The 21,108-nt window shown below is 44.1% G+C and overlaps 2 protein-coding genes across 3 annotated transcripts in view; both read right to left on the bottom strand.

The window, feature by feature from the left end:
- Positions 1–411: 411 nt before the first annotated feature.
- Positions 412–16,526, bottom strand: LOC123514174 (E3 ubiquitin-protein ligase SHPRH-like). The gene is given in 11 exon segments (XM_045271826.1): positions 412–3,121; positions 4,848–5,033; positions 5,444–6,649; positions 6,980–7,360; positions 8,946–9,140; positions 11,750–11,932; positions 12,316–12,508; positions 12,880–13,073; positions 13,241–14,048; positions 14,050–14,486; positions 15,223–16,526. Coding segments are annotated over 11 exon segments (5,418 nt in total). The 5' UTR covers positions 16,261–16,526; the 3' UTR covers positions 412–2,524.
- A 4,030-nt stretch (positions 16,527–20,556) lies between these two features.
- The window catches only part of LOC123515707, an 11,454-nt gene continuing 10,902 nt past the window's right edge, over positions 20,557–21,108 (bottom strand). For both annotated transcript variants that reach the window (XM_045274543.1, XM_045274534.1), the window contains one exon: positions 20,557–20,958. In XM_045274543.1, the coding sequence (XP_045130478.1) occupies positions 20,700–20,958 (259 nt within the window). In that variant the 3' untranslated portion in view covers positions 20,557–20,699. The remainder of the gene's footprint in view (positions 20,959–21,108) is intronic.

Here is a 21,108-nt window from a genome sequence, read left to right as displayed (position 1 = left end):
TCTCCACCCCCAGAATCGAACTCGTTATCTGGCTTGTGAAGCCAGCGCTCTAACCACTGAGCTACCGGGCCGTGTGTGTGTGTGTGTGTGTGTGTGTGTTGGTCTCTCAGTGAAACGCTCTGGTAAGGTGAGTTAAGAGTCCGTGGCCACAGAGACACACTCGAACAGTCACCACCACCCGGGCTACACACTCTGCTGCTGGGACATACATGGCTACGACTGTCACCTCTCTCTCTCTCTCTCCTCTCCCAATGTGACACTTTCAAACGTTGCTTCATGCGGTGAACAATAAATGGCACTTGTGTTTTTCTAAAGATCAATAGTTTTTTTCAGATATCATTTCAAATTTCTTTACTTCTTTACTTTAACATATAAAATAAACTATTCTTTTTTCCTTTCCTTTTTCTTTTCTTTTTCTCTCTGAGCGAACAATAAATGGAACAATAAATGCCACTTGTGTTTGTCTAAAGATCTGTTTGTTTTTCTGGTGTATACATATATTTTTACTTTTTCTTACTTTACCATATAAAACAAACTAATTCTTTTTTCCTTTTTCTTTCTCAGAGTGAACAATAAATGCCACTTCTGTTTGTCTTAAGACCAATGGTTTTTCAGATGTATACATATATTTTCTTTCTTTTTTTTTTTTTTCTGGATCTAATGACTTTATAAAAAAACAAAGTCATTACTTCTTTCCACAAGTTACAATGCCACTTTCTAATACAAACTCATCTTTTTTTCTGTATCTAATGTCACTTCTTAGAACACAAACATTAATAGTAGTAGTATTTTTTTAAAGATGCAATGTCACTTTTCAATTTTTTTTTTTTTTTTTTTTTTTTTTTTCTTCATAATATGTAATGCCACACCAATTCAAAACAAAATAATTTTTTTTCCCGGCCCTAATGCCACTTTATAAAACAAACTACGTAAATCTTTTCTTTTTTTTTCCCAAGATACAACGCCACTTTTAAACTCACAAACATTCTTTCTTTTTCTTTTCTTTTTTTTTTTTTTTTTTTTTTTTTTTTTTTTTGTAAGATGCAATGTCACTTCTAAATTCAAAACACAAATACATTTTTCTGGACCTAATGCCACTTTATAAAACACAAACTACGTAAATCTTTTCTTTTTTTTCCGACACGATTTAATGCCACTTTCAAAAACACAAACTAATTATTCTTTTCATACATTTCAAAGTCGCTTCTTAATTTTAAACACAAACTAATATTTTTTTTCCTCACAAATGCCACTTTTTAAAACACAAAATGAGACTTGCGTTAAATGGAATGCCACTTCTAAAACACAACATGATACCCAAGACACAACATCACCACTCACTAAGACACAACATTTTGTAACACACTTCCGTCAAATTAGAGATAAAATTCCTTGTGTTTTGTTCAAGTTATACAGTTCACTTTCTCTTTCTTTAATTCATAAGTTTACCATCTTTCAAAATGTTGTGTTGAGAAATTTGCAAACATGTTAAAATGTTCACTTTTTTGTAGTTTTTCCACACAAATGTAAATGTCCGAGTTCTTGTCCTTCACATTAATTGTTTCATTACCACAGAACACAAAATCATTTCTCCGTTTGTACATTTTTTTTCACGTGGACTTAACTTTCTCACAATCTTCTTCTCTGCTTCATAATCTCCTACAGCTAAAATATTTCATCAGTCTTCCTTTACTAATCTTTACTCTATCACCTCCTCTATTTCTCTATCATCAATATTCCCTTTAAAATTTCCTTCCTCAGATCTCTACTTCAAGTTTCCTCACATAAACTCAACTCTCATAAATATTTCAGCCTCTAATAATCTTGATCCTTTATTTTGTCACCTCTATTTCTCTATCATCAATATTCTCTTTAAAATTTCCTTCTTCAGCTCTTTTTACTTCAACTTTCCACACATTAATTATATTCTTCTCTACTTTATAATCTACAGCTAAAATAGTCTTCCTTTACCAATCTTTACTTTGTCACCCCTTCTATTTCTCTATCATCAATATTCTCTTTAAAAATTCCTTCTTCAGCTCTTTACATCAACTTTCCACTAACTCAACTCTTGATATTCTTGTTGCCTTACCTTCACTACATCACCGCATCCATCCTTCATTTATTTTACCATCACTATCTATTCTCACTAACTCAATTTTCCACTACCTTATCTTTCATAATTTTGTTTCCATAACTTCACTACATCAATCCATTTTTTTTTTTATCTTCACCAAATCAACCCATCTACTCTTTTATCATCAATTTTAGCATCATTATCTTTCTATCCCTTCATATCACTTTCCCTCTCTCCATTTTTCTCTAACTTCACTTCCGTAATCTCGTTTCTTTACCTCCACTACATCAATTTGTCTATCCATCATCTATTTTACCATCATTATCTATTCTCTCATCACTTTTAACTGTTCTACCTCATCACTATCCGAAGCTTTCATTATTTCTCCCTCTCTCTCTCTTAATCAACTAACCAACATCACATCATCTTTCCTCTATTTTCTTCACCTTAACTCACTTCACCACCATCACCACCACCACCACCATCACCATCATCACCCTCCTGACTTGTACTAGTGTCCCTGTCATCACCACCATCATCATCACCATCTTCTAGTTCTCTGACACCAAACATTTCATCTATAATGTCACCCTCATCACCATTATCACCACTACTGTTTGCACCTACATCACCACCACCACTAGCACCACCACCACCAGCAGCAGCAGCTTTAGCCTCTCTTCTCTCCAGCTCCTTCTCCAACTCAAGCTCCTCTGGATGACGAAAGAGATTCCTAAGATCTTCAATGGTGACTGTGTTCTCGTCTGTAAGCTGTGCGTCTGAAATATTACAATGGTGCCTGAGGATATGGTGCATGCGTTCCTCTATGGTCTTACGCACCAGGAATCGATGCACTGTGGTCTCCTTGGTCTGCCCTATGCGGTGGACTCTCCCTATGGCCTGTAATTCCGCGGCAGGGTTCAGTATAGGCTCCACAAGTATGACGTGCCTTGCTTCCACGATGTTTAGGCCGTTAGCGCCAGAGGAGATCGGCAGGAGCAGTGCGGATATCTGGCTGTTTGTCTTGAAGCTGTTCAGGTGACGCTGTGAATAGGGTGCTGTGGTTAGGGTGGGTTGGGTTGGGTTAGGTTAGGTTAGGATTAGGTTGAAATGGTTTGGGTTGGGTTGGGTGTGTTTGTGTGAGATTATATTATACATTAACACACACAGACAGTGTGGAAAAGAGGTGACATTGTGCCTATATATAAGAATGGAAGTAGAATGGAACCGTTAAATTACAGACCAGTATCGTTGACTAGTATATTGTGCAAGGTATGAGAAGAAGTAATTAAAGCTAAGTGGAGTGAGTATCTAGAAAGTGAAAACATTCTGAGTGAAAGGCAGTTTGGTTTCAGAAAAGGAAGATCGTGTGTATCCAATTTATTATGTTTTTATTCAAGAGTGACTGACATACTACAACATAGAGAGGGATGGGTGGATGCTATCTACCTGGACTTGAGAAAGGCCTTTGATAAAGTACCACACAATAGACTGATGTGGAAACTAAAGAAGATTGGAGGAGTAAATGATAAACTAGCAAAATGGATGGAAAATTACTTAGTGGGAAGAGAAATGAGAACAGTGGTGAAAGGAAAGAAGTCCGAGTGGAAGAAGGTAACCAGTGGAGTTCCACAAGGGTCAGTGCTTGGTCCCATCATGTTTTTGATTTATGTTAATGATATGCCAATAGGAATTAACAGTTACATGAACATGTTTAAACGATACTAAAATTATGAGGAGAGTAAAGAATGTGGAAGATTGTAACAAGTTACAGGAAGATCTTGATAAAATATATGAGTGGAGTAAAGAGTGGCAGATGGAATTTAATATAAACAAGAGCCATGTTATGAAAATGGGAAGAAGTAGATACAGACCAAACAGGGATTACAGGCTGGGTGATGAGAAAATTAAAGAGACCAATGAGGAGAAAGACTTAGGAGTAACTGCAAAACACTTTGTCACCGGAGAAACACATTAACAAGATTTTTGGAAAACATATAACATGCTTCAAAATATTGGCCTTGCATTCCACTACCTAGATGAAGGAATGATGAAGAAGATATTATACCTTAATAAGACCCCAGTTAGAATATGCAGCATGTGTCTGGTCACCGCATATGAAGAAAAATGTGAAGAAGGTGGAAAGGGTACAGAGGCTGGCAACAAGGATGGTACCAGGACTCAGGAGTTAGACTATGAGGAAAGACTGAGGAAGCTGGGGCTGACCACATTAGAAGAGAGAAGAACAAGGGGTGACATGATAACTATGTATAAATTGGTGAACAAGATTGACATACTGGACAGAGAGTTGATCAAGGTGACCACAAGTATTCATCTCCGAGGACATGGAAAAAAACTAATAAAAGACATCTGTCTAAATGACGTGAGAAAATACAGTTTTCCCCATCGTAGTATTGTTAAGTGGAATAAACTGAGCAGTGATGTCGTTGATGCGGTGTGTGTCAATCAGATGAAAGAGAGATATGACAGGAATGGACAAGGAGACAGGACACAGAGAGCTTAGCTCAGGCCCTGTAATACACAAATAGGTAAACACACACACACACACACACACACACACACACACACACACACACACACACACACACACACACACACACACTAACCAACAAACAAAATACTACACTAACAAAACAAATAAAGAAAGAAACAAAGGTAATATGAAAACTCTCCTTCCTTTCCTCTCTCTCTCTCTCTAATCTAATCTAATCTAACCTAACCTAACCTAACCTAACCTAACCAAACTAACATGGAACTTTGTGCGGTGATGAAGGGCGCGATAGGTGATGCCATTTTGAGCGAAGGCGTCCGCGATGACATCCAGCACGTCGACCCAGGAGGAGAAGATAAGCACTTTAGCATTGGGGTCACTCTGCCTCAGCCTCAGCATCAGCCGCACCACTCCCTGCATCTTGGTGGACAGACTGCCTTGTACCTGTGGAGAGAGAGAGAGAGAGAGAGAGAGAGAGAGAGAGAGATTTACATACACACACATACTCTATTCACAATCTCCTCCTCCTCCTTCATATAATCATTCTATCTTCCTTCTTCCTCCTCCTCCTCCTCTCCCTCTCTACCATAGCCTCTGTTCTCTCCACTCCTCTCATCTCCATTCCTCTTCCTCCTCCTCCTCCTCCTTCCCTCTCCTCCATCCTCCTCCACCTACAGTAAACACACAAGGTAATTTCCACTCCTCCTCTTCCTTTTTCTTCCACTTCCACACCTCTCTTTACCTTGATCTCCTCCTCCACCTACAGTAAACACACACTAGGACATCTTCTCCACTCCTCCTCCTCCTCCTCCTTTTCACTTCTAAGCTCTCCACACTTCCACACCTCCACTTACCTTGACTTCCTCCTCCTCCACGCTGGCCTGCACATCCACATAGCTGATCTCCCTGGTGGGTGTGGGCTGGCGGCACACTGGGCACTTCAGTGCACCCCTGTTGGCACCGCTGGCTGCCTGGTTGATGAGTGCCCGGATGCAGTACATGCAGTAACTGTGGCAGCACCCCAGCACTGCCCACTTCTCCCCCAGCTCCCCCTGGCAGATGGGGCAGGGTTCAGGGTTGTGGCCACCCTGCTTGCCAAAGTCTGTCTTGGCCACATTCTGGAGGTACAGCAACTGGCCCAGTTTTGTCTTGAGGTCGTTGGTGGCCACCACACGTTCAGAGTTCAGCCTCAGTTCCTGCTGGGCAATCTCCGCAGGCTCCAGGATGTAACGCACTGCCTCCTGTCGCTGCTGCAGGTCGTCGCCCTCCCGCCGCCGACCCTTCTGCTTCTGGTGCTGTGGGAGCTCCTCGTCAGGCAGCCGCAGCCGCAGCCTGATGGTGGCCATGTTCACTTCATCCAGCGCAGACACGGAGTCAAAGACGCCGCGCCACCAGATGCGGTAATTCTTGAACTCCTTCTTCATGGCCTCCAGCATGCGGAAGTGTTTCTGTGAGTCCTGGTACACCTCCTCCTCCACACGGGACAGGCACTTGGTCTGCAGGTACCGCAGGACGCGCTCCACTTCCCCCTGGCCCCAGTGGCCGCGGCGGGTTGCCAGGCGCACCATGGCCTGGTCCTTGACGTCCTGCGTCTCCCGGGACACCTCCGTGGTTCGGCTGTGTTTGGTCTCCCGCATGGAGAACAGCGTCTCCTCGTACTCCTCAAACAACTCGTGTGAGGCACAGAGCAAGCACTGGGGCGAGTCTTTCTCTGTGGGGCGCAGGTGGCACTCAGTGGCGCCGGCCAGCAGGGCGGCACGGTCCAGAGTGTGCAGGTGCTCCACGCCCTTGATCATGTCGCTGCGCTGGCTGCTCAGCTTCTTCATCTCGGCGTTGAGCACCAGCTGCAGGTGGGTGTGTGTGGTGACCGGGTGCAGCAGACACTTGTTCTCCTCAAAGCGGGAGTAGGAGGACAGCATCTCGTCCCGCACCTCCATCACAAACTCTTTGTCGAAGCACTGCAGCGCTGCCAGCCACCAGTTGCCATCAGACACAAAGCTGTCCTGGATGTCCCGCACCGCCGCTGTGTTGGCAAGGCACTCCTCCCGGCTCGATGTCACCTAAACCACAAACAAACTCTGTCTTACTCTCTGTGTGCTACTCTGTGTGTGTGTGTGTGTGTGTGTGTGTGTGTGTGTGTGTGTGTGTGTGTGTGTGTGTGTGTGTGTGTGTGTGTGTGTGTGTGTGTGTGTGTGTGTGTGTGTTCCTCTCTCTGTACATACATGCCAGGTTTCCCATAATAGAACAAGCAACAGCACCCAAGACATACCTGCTGGACTGCTGGCAGAGGAACCTGCTGAACAATCCTCTCTCTGTACCAGCAACCCTACCTTTCCACAACAGAACAAACATCAACAACAACACCACACACACACACACAGAAGACCTACCAGCTGGGGGTGCTGGCTTAGATACTTTGAACGAATTGCCTCGGCCTCCTCCTTGAGCTTGCCATCCCTTAGCGTGGGGTGTACTCCAGGATGGTTGGCCTCGAGAACCTCCGCCAAGTTGTGGAGCGTGTGGAGGCGCTGGAGGGAATCCGTCTTGATATCCGGGTGTTCCTCAATGGACCGCAGGGCTTCACGGTACGCCTCCACTGCCTCCACCCACTCCTGGCGGATGATGTGGAGCGCTGCCGACCCGTTGATGGACGCGACGAGGAGTCTGTGTGCCTCCTCTGCCTCCACCTTCGTTTTCTTCATGAGGTTGTCCAGCAGCATCTCCATCGTCATTGTCTTCCGCGCCATCGGGAGGAACTGGCCCCTCACCACCTGCACCAGAGGAATAGGAGGATCAGGGAGTGTCTATAGAGCAGTGGTTCTTAACCTAGGAAGCATCAGTAATCTCCAAGGGAGGCAGGAGCCCTTAGGAAAAAGCAATGATTTCCCTAATTATATTTGTCATTCTCATTACAAGAGGATGGTCAAGTAATGAGAAGTTAATGAAAAAATGCAGAAGTATTGCCTTTTCTTTAAAATCTTGGAGGGAACTGTATTCATGTATGCTTGGGGGATGGGGGGCATGGAGGGAAGGACAAATTCCTGGAGGGGACGTGGTAGTAAAAAGGTTGAGAACCACTGCTATACAGGATCACAGAGGAAGACAAGATTATAAAGGATCAGAGGGGAATAGGAGGCACTGGAGAGGATTAGAGGAGGATTTTACCCCTCACCACCTGCACTGGAGGAAAAGGAGGATAAATGGATGTCTATAGAGGATCAGAGAGGAAGACATGAGGAATATACAGGATCAGAGGGAATAGGAAACCCTAAAGAAGATCACAGAGGAAGACAAGAGGGATTATAAAGGATCAGAGGGGAATAGAAGGCACTAGAGAGGATCACAGGAGAAAAGAGGAATATAAAAGATCAAATATGAATAGGAGGCACTATAGAGGATCAAAGAGGATTATAAAGGATCAGATGGGAATAGGAGGCACGAGAGAGAATCAGGAGGAGGAAAAGAGGAATAAAAAAGGATCAGAAGATAATAGGAGGCACTATAGAGGATCAAAAGATCATAAAGGATTGGAGAAGAATAAGAGGTTTAAAGAGGAGGAAAAGAGGATTATAAATAACTAAAAAGATTTATAAAGGATCAGAGGGTAAGAGCCAATGGAGAGGATCAAAGAGGAGAAAAGAGGATTACTAATGATTGAGAAGGTTTATAAAGGATCAGAGGGGCATAGCAGGCACTAAAGAGGATCAGAGAAGGATTTAACCCCTCAACACCTGCACCAGAGGGAAGGAACAAGAGAATGAGTGTGTCTAAAGAGGATCAGAGAGGAAGACAGGAGGATTATAAATGACTGAGAAGGTTAATAAAGGATCAGAAAGGAATAACAAGCACTAGAGAGGATCAAGAGAAAACACACAAGCACTAAGGAGGATCATGGGGAATAAAAAAGATACAAGTGTCTGGAGAGGATTTTAAAGAAGGATCAAAGCCTCTATAACCTTCAGGAGAGGATTGTAACAAGAATAGACACCTGTAGGAGATTATGCAGGGTTACAAGGGAACTGGTGAGGATTGGAGATTATAAGAAAGAATTAATGATAAGATTAGTATATTGAAGATACACCTTTCTCTCTCTCTCTCTCTCTCTCTCTCTCTCTCTCTCTCTCTCTCTCTCTCTCTCTCTCTCTCTCTCTCTCTCTCTCTCTCTCTCTCTCTCTCTCTCTCTCTCTCTCTCTCTCTCTCTCTCTCTCTCTCTCTCTCTCTCTCTCTCTCTCTCTCTCTCTCTCTCTCTCTCTCTCTCTCTCTCTCCTTTTCTCTCTCTCTCTCTTTCTCTCTCCTTTTCTCTCTCTCTCTCTCAATCAGACACCCTTTCCCTCCCTCTCCCTCTCTCTCCCTGACCTGAGGGTGGTTGCATGCCTGGCGCAGCTTCAGGAGTGGCTGTAGGAGGTAGGTCAGAGTGGCCCGGTCCAGTGAACTCAGCTTAGTGTTGCCATCCGGATATTTATTGAGTCTGTGGTGAGCGTCGAAGGAACACAGCGCCAGGAGTCCTTGGTAGAAGTGCTCCTCCACCCTTGTGAAGGATAGCCAGTGCACCTGAAGGAGTAAGGATGTGTGTAGGATACTGTAGGATACTTTTGTTACATAGCTAGTGTTTTAAGATAGTCAGACAGGGTTATATATTCAAGTTCCTCTCTAATCTCAACCTCTTCAGTAGTGGAATGTATTTCTATCCTCTTCTGGTGTGATTGGACCTTCTTATTGACATTAGGAAGGGTCTATGGAGGTCAGAAAATTAATGGCCAGTCTTCACTATTCTAATCCTACCACATAAGTTTCTAAAGCTGTGTAAAGTCACCAGAATGAATATGGGGATTTTAAGACAGTTTGGCATTTTTCTAGAGCATTTTCAGATAGTTTGGCATGTTCTTCGGAGCATTTTAAGACAGTTTGGCTATGATAACACCATTTTATTGACATTAGGAAGGGTCTATGGAGGTCACAAAATTAATGGCCACAGTCTTCACTATTTTAATCCCCACATAAGTTTCTGAAGCTGTAGAAAGTCACCAAATACTAACCAGAATGAATATGGAGACTCATGTTTTTTAGGGCATTTTAAGACAGTTTGACATTTCTCTAGAGCATGTTTTCTGGGGAATTCTAAGACAGTTTTGGCTAAGATAACCCCATTTTATTGACATTAGGAAGGATCTATTGAGGTCAGAAGATTAATGGCCACAGTCTTCACCATTTTAGTCCCCACATAAGTTTCTGAAGCTGTAGAAATCACCACATAGTCACCATAATGAATATGGAAATGCGTCATGGTAGTGAAGGGATTAAGGATGTGTGTGAAGGATACTGTAGGATATCCTTGTTAGATAGTGTTATAAGATAGTTAGAGTTATACAGTCCTTCTCTAGTCTTGTGAAGGATAGCTAGTGCATCTGTGAGGAGATAAGGATGTGTGAAGGAAGCATGTAGGATGTCTAGGATACTCTTCTTAAATAGTTAGTGTTATAAGATAGTTAGCCAGGGTTATAAATACAAGTTAGTTAAGATAGCCAGTGCACCTGTTAGGGGATAAGGATATAAGCAGGATGTCTGAAGGATCTCTGTTAAATAGATAGTGTCATGAGATATTTAGATTGGGTTATACAAGTCCTTTTCTAGTTTTAAGGATAGACAATGCACCTGAGAGGAAGGTAAGGATGCATGTAAGATGTCTGAAGGATACTGTAAAATAGATAGTGTCACAAGATAGTTAGACAGGGTTAAAAATACAAGTGGTTCTTTAGTCTTAAGGATAGCTAGTGCACCTGAGAGAGGGTAAGGATGTGTTAAGGATACTGCAGGATGTCTGAAGGATAGTCTGTTAAATAGTTAGATAGTGTCACAAATAGTTAGACAGGGTTATAAATACAAGTCCTTCTTTAGTCTTCAGGATAGCCAGTGCACCTGTGGAGGGGGTAAGGATGTGTGAAGGATACTCTTGTTAAATAGTTAAAATTTGGTGGGAGTTTTTGCTTCAATGGTGTGGAAATGCAAGAACCTACCCATTTCATCTTTCCTGTGTTAAGTTATTGTCTTTCCTTTCATTAATATTATGTGTGTGTGGTCAAGGTCAAGTCAGGTGAGGTGAGGTCAGGTAAGGTCAAGTCAAGTTAGGTCAGGTCAGGTCAGGTTAGGTCAGGTCAGGTTAGGTTAGGTCAGGTCAGGTCAGGTCAGGTCAGGTCAGGTACACTATTATGAGAGTTTTCCAGACACATCATTAGTAGCCTAGTCACAAGTCATCCTGTAGTCTTAAGGATAGTCAGTGCATGTGAGAGGGTGTAAGGATGTGTGTAGGATTGTGAAGGATAATGAAGGACACAGATAGATAGTATGTATGTCTGTAGGATGGGAGGATGTGTATAGGATTGTGAAGGATATTCTTAGTTAGACAGATTGCATGTCTGTAGGATGGGAGGATGTGTGAAGGATTGTGAAGGACATTGAAAGACACTTAAATAGACAGTATGTATGTATGTTTGTAGGATGGGACTGGTGTGTGTGTAGGATGGGAAGGATGTCTGTCACACTGTTTTTCATTTAAGACTGAAGGATATTGAAGGATACACTCTTAAATTGTTAGAGTCTGTATGTAGGATGGGAGGAAGTGAAGGATACTAAAATATACTCTCTTAAATCCTTAGATAGTATGCATGTATGCAGGATGGGAAGGATGTCTGTAGAATTGTAAAGGATACTAAAGGATACTCTTACATCGTTATATAGTATGCATGTGTGTAGGATGGGAAGGATTCTGTCACACTTTTTCATTTAAGGCCAATAAGATTAATAGCAACAATAAGATTCTTGCCTGAATTTTGAAACTCAGAATTTTCAGGGAAGGAAACACTGCATCTCGGAACACACAAAACAGAAACACAGGAGGAGATGAAAGATGGAAAAAGAAAAAAGAAAAGAAACTGATAAAGAGTTCTGGAATTGATAGAACAAATAGAAAATGTAGGCACTCATAAACCACCACCACCACCACTACTACTACTACTACTACTACTACTACTACTACTAAATTTCCTCACTCTGATGAATAAAAGAGACAAAAAGTTCTAAAAATAATAAAGGAGATAGAAAATGAAGAGAAACTACTACTACTACTACTACTACTACCACCACCACCACAACCACCAGCACACCTCCTCAGTCTGTTGTGGAATGTTGATCTGGTGAATGACGTCCTTCTTTGAGTTCCTCCACAGATGACGCGCCAGGACAGAGTGGAGAGGCGCCTTCACCCCCCGGCAGTAGGGCTGGTAAAGGCACCGCGACCACCACTGGGGCACACAGTAAGGGTCCACCCCCAGGAACATCAGCAAACCCTAGGGTGAAGGATTCCAGGAATGTGAAGGATGATAAAGGAATATAGAGGAGTCCTAAGGTGGGGAAAGATGAAGGAATGCAAAGGAAGGTTAATGGAGAGTCCTGTGGTGTGAGGTTAGGTTAGGTGAAGGATCAGGGGAATGTGAAGGAAGGTAAAAGGAAGATAGAGAAGTCCTAAGGTGGAGAATTAGGGAAACAAGGGTAATTAAAGGTTTGTGTCATATGGAAGAATAGGATATAAAATGATATAACACACACACACACACACACACACACACACACACACACACACACACACACACACACACACACACACTACTGCAGCTCATAAACACTCAGCTCTCTCTCTCTCTCTCTCTCTCTCTCTCTCTCTCTCTCTCACCTGCAGCTCATTAACACTCTTCTGCACCGGTGTCCCCGTGACGCACCACCTGTTGACAGCGGCCAGACGGAGCGCCATCTCTGCCGTCTTGGTGGTGGTGCATTCAACCATCTGTGCCTCGTCCAGACACCGCCACCACTCCACGCACGGAAGCGGCGACGGCGTGGCCATGAACCGCTTAGGGTGTCGGAACCTGCAGCAGTGTGGTGTGGTGAGGTGTGGTGAGTGTTTTTTTCCTCTCTCTCTCTCTCTCTTTTAAAATGTGGGGTTTTCAAGAGTTTAGTTTGGGGTTGGGTTGGGTTGAGTTAGGTTAGGTTAGATATGGTCTGGTTAGCCTTCCTTTGGTTAATTCTCTCTCTCTCTCTCTCTCTCTCTCTCTCTCTCTCTCTCTCTCTCTCTCTCTCTCTCTCTCACCCTAATACACTCTCTCTCTCTCCCCAAACACCACCACACCACCAAACCATCACCCTCCATCAACACCACCACCCCCACAACACCACCACTACTACACCACCCACCTTCACCCCCCCCACCACCACCACCACCCTCACCACCAGTACACACCTGCGGCCAGCCTGACTGTTGCTGTGGGGGAGGTCGACGTAGTTCAGTTCTCGGCTCAGCGTCTCGTAAGTGGTGATGACAATATCGAACTTGGCGAGGCAGTGTGGCTGTGTGTACCCGTGAGTCGCCACACCGCGGTACACCAACATCCGCACCGACTTGTGCTTCACGTGCTTCATTATCTCATTCACCCACTGTGGAGAGGAGGTTGGGGAAGGTTAGGTCAGGTTAGGTTGGGTTGGGTTGGGTTAGATTAGGTTAGGTTTTTTTCCTTTTCTTCTTTTTTTTTTGAGTAGGTGTTTGTATTGTTTGGTTAAGTTGTTAATCTCTCTCTCTCTCTCTCTCTCTCCCCCCTTCTCACCTGGTAGCTGATGGAGTGTGGAGTGACAATGAGAGTGGCACCGGATGTGACAGGCGGCTGAGTGGTCCAGCAGTGAGGACACACGTAAGCGCCTCGGTATGGATCACCCACATCGTACTGCACACACTCCGCATGCTGCCACAGACCACACACTCCACACTGCACCCTGAACCGCCCTGTATCCACATCCGCTGCTCCACATATGCACTCAAAATACGTCTTTGGCTCAACTTTCGTCTTAAAAAAGTTCTGTATCGTTCCGCGTTTGACGATCTCTGTGGCGCTGTAACGGGCGAGGTCGTTCTTGTGCTGGAGTTGTATTCGCTCCTTCAAGGTCATCATATAGCAAGGATCCTTCTTCCGCATCCTTAGGAACTTGCGGAATTCCTTGTAAGAGCCTTCCTTCTTGTACTGCCCGATCTTCCCCGCCCAACAGTCCTGCAGGATGACGGACTCTATAGCCATCCACTCGCTGCTCTTCTTAATCTCCTCCTCCACTACCTGACTCGGCGTTTGTGACTGTGGAACAATGCGCTGTTTCTTCTCCTCCACCTTGTACTCCTCCTCATCTTCCTCCTCCTCCTCCACATACTCTTCATCTTCTTCATGTATCTCCGGTTCTCCATCACTGGCGTCGTCTCTCTCGTCGTCCATTGAGGCGTAGCCGTTGATGCGTTTCGCCGCGTTTCTCCGAGGACGTCCACTTCTTGTAACCTCCGCCTCGCTCTCTGCCTTCTTTGGGATGTGGACCTTTACTCTGCTGGCTGGCCTCTTGCTGCACACTCTGGACCTCCTCCTCTCACTCTTACTCTTTGTCACTGTTACCTCTCTCCTCCTCCTTCTCCTCCTTCTCCTCCTCCTTCTCCACAGCATCTAACGTAAATATATCCTCACCAGTTAATCTTTTTGTTGCTTTGCTCCTCCTCCTTGTCTTCTGTGCCTCAACTGTCACTGGTTCTAAGTACTCAGGCTTTGGCACATTAAGCCGTGGGTGACACAGCATACAAGACAGCACCTCCACAGTCTTTCCCAGCCCCATCTCGTCCGCCAGTATGCCCCCCGGTGTTGGCAGCACAGCAAGGGGCTTTTCCTTCACCAAGAACCCAGCGAACTTGTTGAAATACAGCACCACACCGTCCTGGCTCTGGATCTCCGTGTAGAGGCAGTGCAGGGCGTCTGTGGGTCTCTGGTGGGCATCCTCCTCTCCGTAGTTTTCCTGGTGTAGCATCCACTGCACGGCACTTCTCTGGTTAGGAAAAAGACGATAATTTTGCAGGAAATACATGTAGAAGGAAAATATTACACAACGCTTACTTTTTGACAATCTAAGGATGCAAGAGGAGAAAGAAATGGTGTATGGAATGTGAAAGATGAAAGTATGAGAAAGAACTTGATGGACAGACGAGAATAGAAAGATAAAAAGACACATATAGAAGAAAATGTTATAGGACGCTTACTTTTTGACAATCTAAGGATGCGAGAGGAGAAAGAAATGGTGTATGGAATGTGGAAGATGAAAGAAAGTCAGCAGATGAAATTGATAGAGCAGAATGAAAAGAAAAGAAACAGCACATGAGGGAAGACAAGAGAAAGATAAGAAACATGAGAGAAAAAGAGAGAAAACCAGATAAAGAACTTAATAGACAGAACATAAAAAAAAATAAGAAACATGAGGGAAGTGCCAAATGGTAAATGTGCTAAAATTTAAAGAGTTTGAATCAATATAGCCTACCTTATATTTCTTTTTCCCTATGTCTAACAAGCTTGGGGACCTCCTGGGAAAGCAGGATTTTAGGATGGGGAAAACCAAACCTAACTTAAATGCTGTCCTGAAGTTATTATTAATTTGATTGGGTAAAATAGGGTTAGAAATGCTGGTAGAAGTGTGATCTAAACCGTGAGAATGTGTATAGTTACATGTGGTGTACTGGTTCAAACTGCAATAATACCAGCCAAACGTCCTGACCCACACTTGCACTGACCTGGTACGGGCGAAGCTGCGGAAAGAGGCTCGGGTGCTGGGGATCCACGGTGCTGTACTGCTGACCGAAGTGGAAGGCCTTGATAGCACCGTACAGCTCCTCCAGGTCATGTTTCAACACCTCCTCGCCGCTGTAGGTCACCATCTCAACACCAAAGAAGCGAGCGATGACAGCCCCCATTCCCTCACTCCGGCAGGCCTTGTCCCCGCGCTGGGCCAGGTCAAACAGGGCACCCTTCCTCAGATACACCTCCAGGGTCAGGGTGTTGGTCTCAAGGGTGCCAAGGCGAATATCAAAGTGGCACTGTGTCCCTAAGCCCTGCCAGATGTCCACAGGGAGAGTGCCAGCCACCATGTAGAAGCGGAAACTGTCTGCGGATCGTTTCCTCTGCTTGGCTTTCTTTGGTGACCCTTCCATCGTTGACCACTCGAAGTACAGCGCGCTCTTGTCCGCCTCGCCGCTCACGTACAGCCAGAACTCATTGCATGGCATCTCCTGCAGCTCCTCCTGCGTCACGGGCTGCTGTAGGGCCACCGACATATTACCAAGGTAACACACAATATTTTTCTCCTTCTCTCTCCCTCCGCCGTCACTACCCATCGCCACACGGACGTAAAACTGGGCATTATCTAACACTTCATTAAACTCGCCGTATTCCAACTCCTGCTGCTGCTGCTGCCGCTGCCTCCGCCTAGGCACCACCACCCGCGCCACCTCCTCCACCTCATCATCCACATACACGTCATCCGCAAAATGGACACGCCTTGGTATGAACTCCACATCATCGTCATCATCATCGTATTCATTTGCTATTAAACCCAGCAAGTTATCTTCCTCCTCTTCCTGTCTGGGTTGCCTTGGCCTTCCTCCTCTTCCTCTTCCGTCCATGTCAGGCTGTCTCTCCTCTCCTCCTCCTCCTCCTCTTGCTGCTGCTCCTCCATCGTCAGCAGGTCCAGGGGCGCCATCCAGCAAGTTCCAGTTATTTCTCCTCTGCTGGGCGTCATTGAGCTGTTGTGGGGCCTGCTTATTCCTCACCATCCTCTCTCTCTCTCTTTCTCTCTCCGCGTCTGTCACACTCTCTTCATCTACTTCTCCTTTCTCCCTTATCTCCTTCTCTTACCGGCCTTCCTCTGGTCTCTATCTTTTCTCAGTCCACCATTCCACCTCTGCTCCACTCCAGACACTCTAACACTCGGTAGTTTAAGTGGAATTGTGGATTGAATTTGGTTTTCTTTTTTCTGTCAGAGTGATGTAAACACACGCGCGTTCTCCTCCTCTTCCTCTCCTTGTGACCTGTTGCCGCCTTTTCACCTCTATTACGGCTATTATTCATATTTATCTAGTGTTTTCTCAATCTCCCTTGGTTTGTTTAAGTGTGTTTTATGTTCCTATGGCTTTTTGTTGTTATTTCTCTTTATTTCCTTGTATTTTATCATTTTTGTATAATTTTTGTCTTGTGTTGCCTCTATTGTCTTATTGGTTATTTTTCTTACTTCTACCTCATTTCCCTTTTGTTGTTCGACCTATATGTTCTTATTACTTCATATTCTATCTATTTTTTTATGTGGAAGACTTGATTAATGCACTGACTGGCTTGAGAGTTACTGGTTGAAGTGGCGGGGTTGGTATAGCAAGATTAACCAGCCCGTCAGTAAACAAGCGGCCAAAAGATGGTTGCCTCATCTCGCCTCGCTGAAATTCTCTTTTATCTTGATTGATTGATACATTTATTGGTGCATTAATGATGAAATATAACATAGGAGGAGGATGCACCTTACCTCCCACCCCCTGGACAAAGACATAAGGGTAATTGTCTTTATCTTTATCTTCATCTATCTGTTTCTTTGATTCTCAGCCTTTTAAAGTCATAAATATCATTTTGTTTAATCTTTAGGCACCTTTTACACCAGCCTTTTCTTTTCTTTCTTTTGTATTAGCAAGGGTAAGGTTGCCATAAACTCTCTCTCTCTCTCTCTCTCTCTCTCTCTCTCTCTCTCTCTCGTAAAGTTGATTGATTGAGTGATACTTATATTGTTGCATTAATAATGATCGAAATACAACTTAAGGGTAAAGTATTAAAGATGTATGAATAGATAGTATATCCTCAATGCCCTCCTGGAGGTAAAAGTAGACAACCCTATCTTGGACTTATGTAACATGTCTCTCACGGCAGGCAAGCTTCCCCACTCCTGGAAAACAGCCATTATCATCCCATTCCCCAAAAGTGATGGCAGCTTTCGCCCTATTTCTCTCACCAGCTGTCTGTGTAAGATGATGGAACGGGTGATTTTGAACAGGCTCATATACAAGGTGGGCCATGTATACTCTCTGGCAATGCACATGGCTTCCTAAAAGGTCACTCTAATAGTCATTATTATTTTTTTTTTTCGTTAAGTTAAAATAGCATTCTCTTAACAGTTTATACCACACCACTACCACAACACATGCATACTCATACACTACCATCCACCCACCCACACACACACACACACACACACGTACGCACCCGCCCACCCCACCAACCAACACCCACCCACACATAAGGCATCCCCTGGCGCCCCAACCCGCCAACCCCGCCAGCCCCTTCCAGCCCCGCCCCTTCACCCTGCAGCCAAATGATTTAGGGTGCTTTTCGAGTGTTATGCAGGTGTTCGCAAGTGTTGTAAGGGCTCGCTGCGTGGAAGTAGGTGGAGGAGGTGGACGCGGAAGGGTAGGGATGTGTGTGAGAGGGAGGGGAGGGGAGATGGAGGTGGTGAGAAAAGTGGTAAAAAAACTACTTCGGCTTTACATCACGATTTTTTCTCGTTTATTGTTACAGTTTACATTGTTTTTATGTTTAATTTATTGATAGGAATGTAAGTCAAGTTATAATCCGTAACAAGATCTTGTCTAACTACGCTTTTTTTTTTTCTCGTTCACGTAACACTTTCGGCATTCAATAATTTTAGATTTCTTTAATTAGCACGCCTAGGATAATTTTGGTGCTTGATTTAACAATTACTTAATATAAAAAACATTACCCAAATAATGATATTCCACAAAATTTAGTCTAACTATTCATATTTTCAAATTCAAAATTTTTAACGGTACAAAAGTAGAAAACAAAATTCTTTATACGACAAGGAATCTGTGTTTTCTTTATTTCACTGATATGACAAATTTTTTCCTATTCAGAAAATGTAACATGATGTAGTTTGGCTGTGCTTTCCATCTCGACATTATGATGTGTTTGTGCGCCGTTAATTTGAAACATACACCGCTCGATGGCCATCGTTTTGTAAACAAACGACTCGGTTACGTTTTTATATCTTGGTTATTAATTAAATTATTTGTCGCGTCTTAAAGTGTAGTGCATTCCAGTCTGGGAGTCTTTTTTCTAGCGGCGATTTTTAAAATGAATTACATACGTAAATATTAGGCCACAAGGGCACCTCACCCGTGCCTTCCCCCCAGGTCAGTCCACCAATGTTTGTCTGCACTCCCCCTGTGTTTCCAGACCCAGAGAGTGAAGCAAGGCCAGAATCAACCACCAAACTAGATAAGCAGCCATTACTGTGGTAAATAAGGCAATGGTTGTGTATACCCCCGTTCAGACCACCCGGTGCCCACCGTGACCCGGACCAAGACCCCTCCCCAACCAACCCCCGTCCCTCCCCGCGTCAACTCGTCAACATTTCATTCAATTCTCAGTGCTTCTCGACCATTTCCTGCTGTTGCCCGAGTGAAATGAATAAAGTGTAGTGATGGGAGGAAGAAATGATGAATGGAAGTGTGTGAGGGAGTGTGGTAGTTGTAGTACCATCACCGCCACCACCAGCATAATTATCGGTGTGTGTGTGTGTGTGTGTGTGTGTGTTATGTGCCCAAGGAAAAGGCCATGCGTGTCTCGCTAGAACTGAGTGAGTGACTGTGGCTGGTGCGCGGGTGTCTCTGTCAGGCCGGCGGAAGTAATCACTGTTGAGGCCCCGGACAGACCGCCTCACCGTGTACGGCGCACTTACCATTCACACTGCTAACCTTTAAATTGGGGATGATATTTCTGCTACACCTTTTTTCTTTTCTTTTTTTTTTTTTTCTTTTTCCTGTAAGAAGGGAAAGCTGGTCAAGGGGAACATAAAGTGAAATAATAAAAAAAAGAACCACTTATCCTAGTTGTTCTTCAATTAACCTGCGTTGATGTAGGCGTCAGTCTGGATTATTGTTAGCTTGTTTGCTTGTTTGTGGCCTTGTTACCTTGACATTATTGCAGCAAAGGTAAATAAACTGAGTGTCTTTAATAGATTTACAAGTGTTCCAATATTACACCAGCTGTTAGTGAAGAGCTCCGGAATTTTGATAGTTAGAATATAGCAAGGGAAAGTTTGGGTGGGTCTGATCACATGGTGGCTGGAACTGAATAGGAAATAAAACCTTTGCCTTGTAATGTGAGGCAGTTTCGGGGCTTGTTCATACATTGTTCAGGCTAATTCTGACTTTCCTTCACTATCTGAGTCTTGAAACACAAAGCAATGTTGCCAAAGATTCACGATAAGAGTGGGTAGATTGTGTGTGTGTGTGTGTGTGTGTGTGTGTGTGTATTTACCTACCTAGTTGTATTTAACCTAGTTTTACAGGGCCTGTGCTTTACGCTCGTGTGGCCCTGTCTCCATATCTACACTTATCCAATTGTGTGTGTGTGTGTGTGTGTGTTACGTAAGGTGAGTTATTCTGAACACCGCTAACAACACACTAGGGAATAGAAGAACACAACAAGTTAATGTACCGCCTTTCAGTGTATTATTACAGTAAAATACAAGAATTGGGGGGGGGGCTTATTGGCTTGGCTTGGGATTTGTTCAGGCCGCGACGTGGACGAGGAGGAGGAGGAGGAGGAGGAGGACTGGAGGTTACCCATCTAGATTACATACACGACACAACACATCTTTTTATGTCTAATACAGCGAGTGGTGATAAAAATAGCGACGTCTGAGAGAGAAAACGGAAGGTCAATAGGAGTAACGAAAGGAAAACGAGGAGAATGTGCAGTATTTTGTCTTGTGCCTCTTGTGGTGTGTCTTATGAGAAAAGGAGAGAAGGAAGACTAGGAGGAGGACGAGGAGTGAGAGTAGTAGTAGTAGTAGTAGTAGTAGTAGTAGTAGTTGCAGATTATCGAGAAGGGAAAGAAGACAAAGAAGAAGAAAGCGAATAGAGAAAGAAAAGAGAAGAAAATTAAGAGAAATCAAGAAGAGAGAGGAGAAAACGAAGAAGGAAGAAGAAAAAGAAAAGAAAAAAGACAATTAGGGAAGAAAAAAATAGAAAAAAACAAGAAAAACAAGAACCACGCCAGGAAAAAGAACAAGAAGACCAATTCAATAATAAGAAATAGACGAGGAAGAATTAAGAGAAGACGAGAGAGGAAGAAGAAGACGAGGAGGAGAAGGAAGAAGAAGAAGAAGGAGAAGAAGAGGAGGAGGAGACACACCCATCACACAAACATCCTACACACTCCCACCCATAGCAATATCCTTATGAGGGTGTGAGGGGGCCTGGGGAGCTGCTGGGACTTGCTGTTGGTACGCTCCCAAGGTCATATCATTGAGGGAGCCCCGGGAGAAAGGAACGCCCCCTGTGAGAGCGCTGAGGCGACTGAATACCACAGGGTCCCTTGCTGCTGTCTGCTGTTGGCGTTGGTGGTAGTAGAAGGGGTGTTGGAATCCTTCAAATGCCCTTTCACTGCTGTCAAACCCTACCATTTCTGTGACAGGGGAGAGAAAAGAGTGTTAGGGTACAGGGGACGTGAAATGTAGGTTAACATGGGTAATGACAGGGTAAAAACAGGGTAAATGGACTGATGACAAGGTAAAATGAATAAATTAGAGGAAAAACAGGGTGAGAACGGAAAGGTAC

This window comes from Portunus trituberculatus, chromosome 5 (assembly GCF_017591435.1).
Source record: "Portunus trituberculatus isolate SZX2019 chromosome 5, ASM1759143v1, whole genome shotgun sequence".
NCBI lineage: Eukaryota > Metazoa > Arthropoda > Malacostraca > Decapoda > Portunidae > Portunus > Portunus trituberculatus.
The sequence above is the reverse complement of the archived record's forward strand: the minus strand, read 5'-3'. Positions and strand labels throughout refer to the sequence as shown.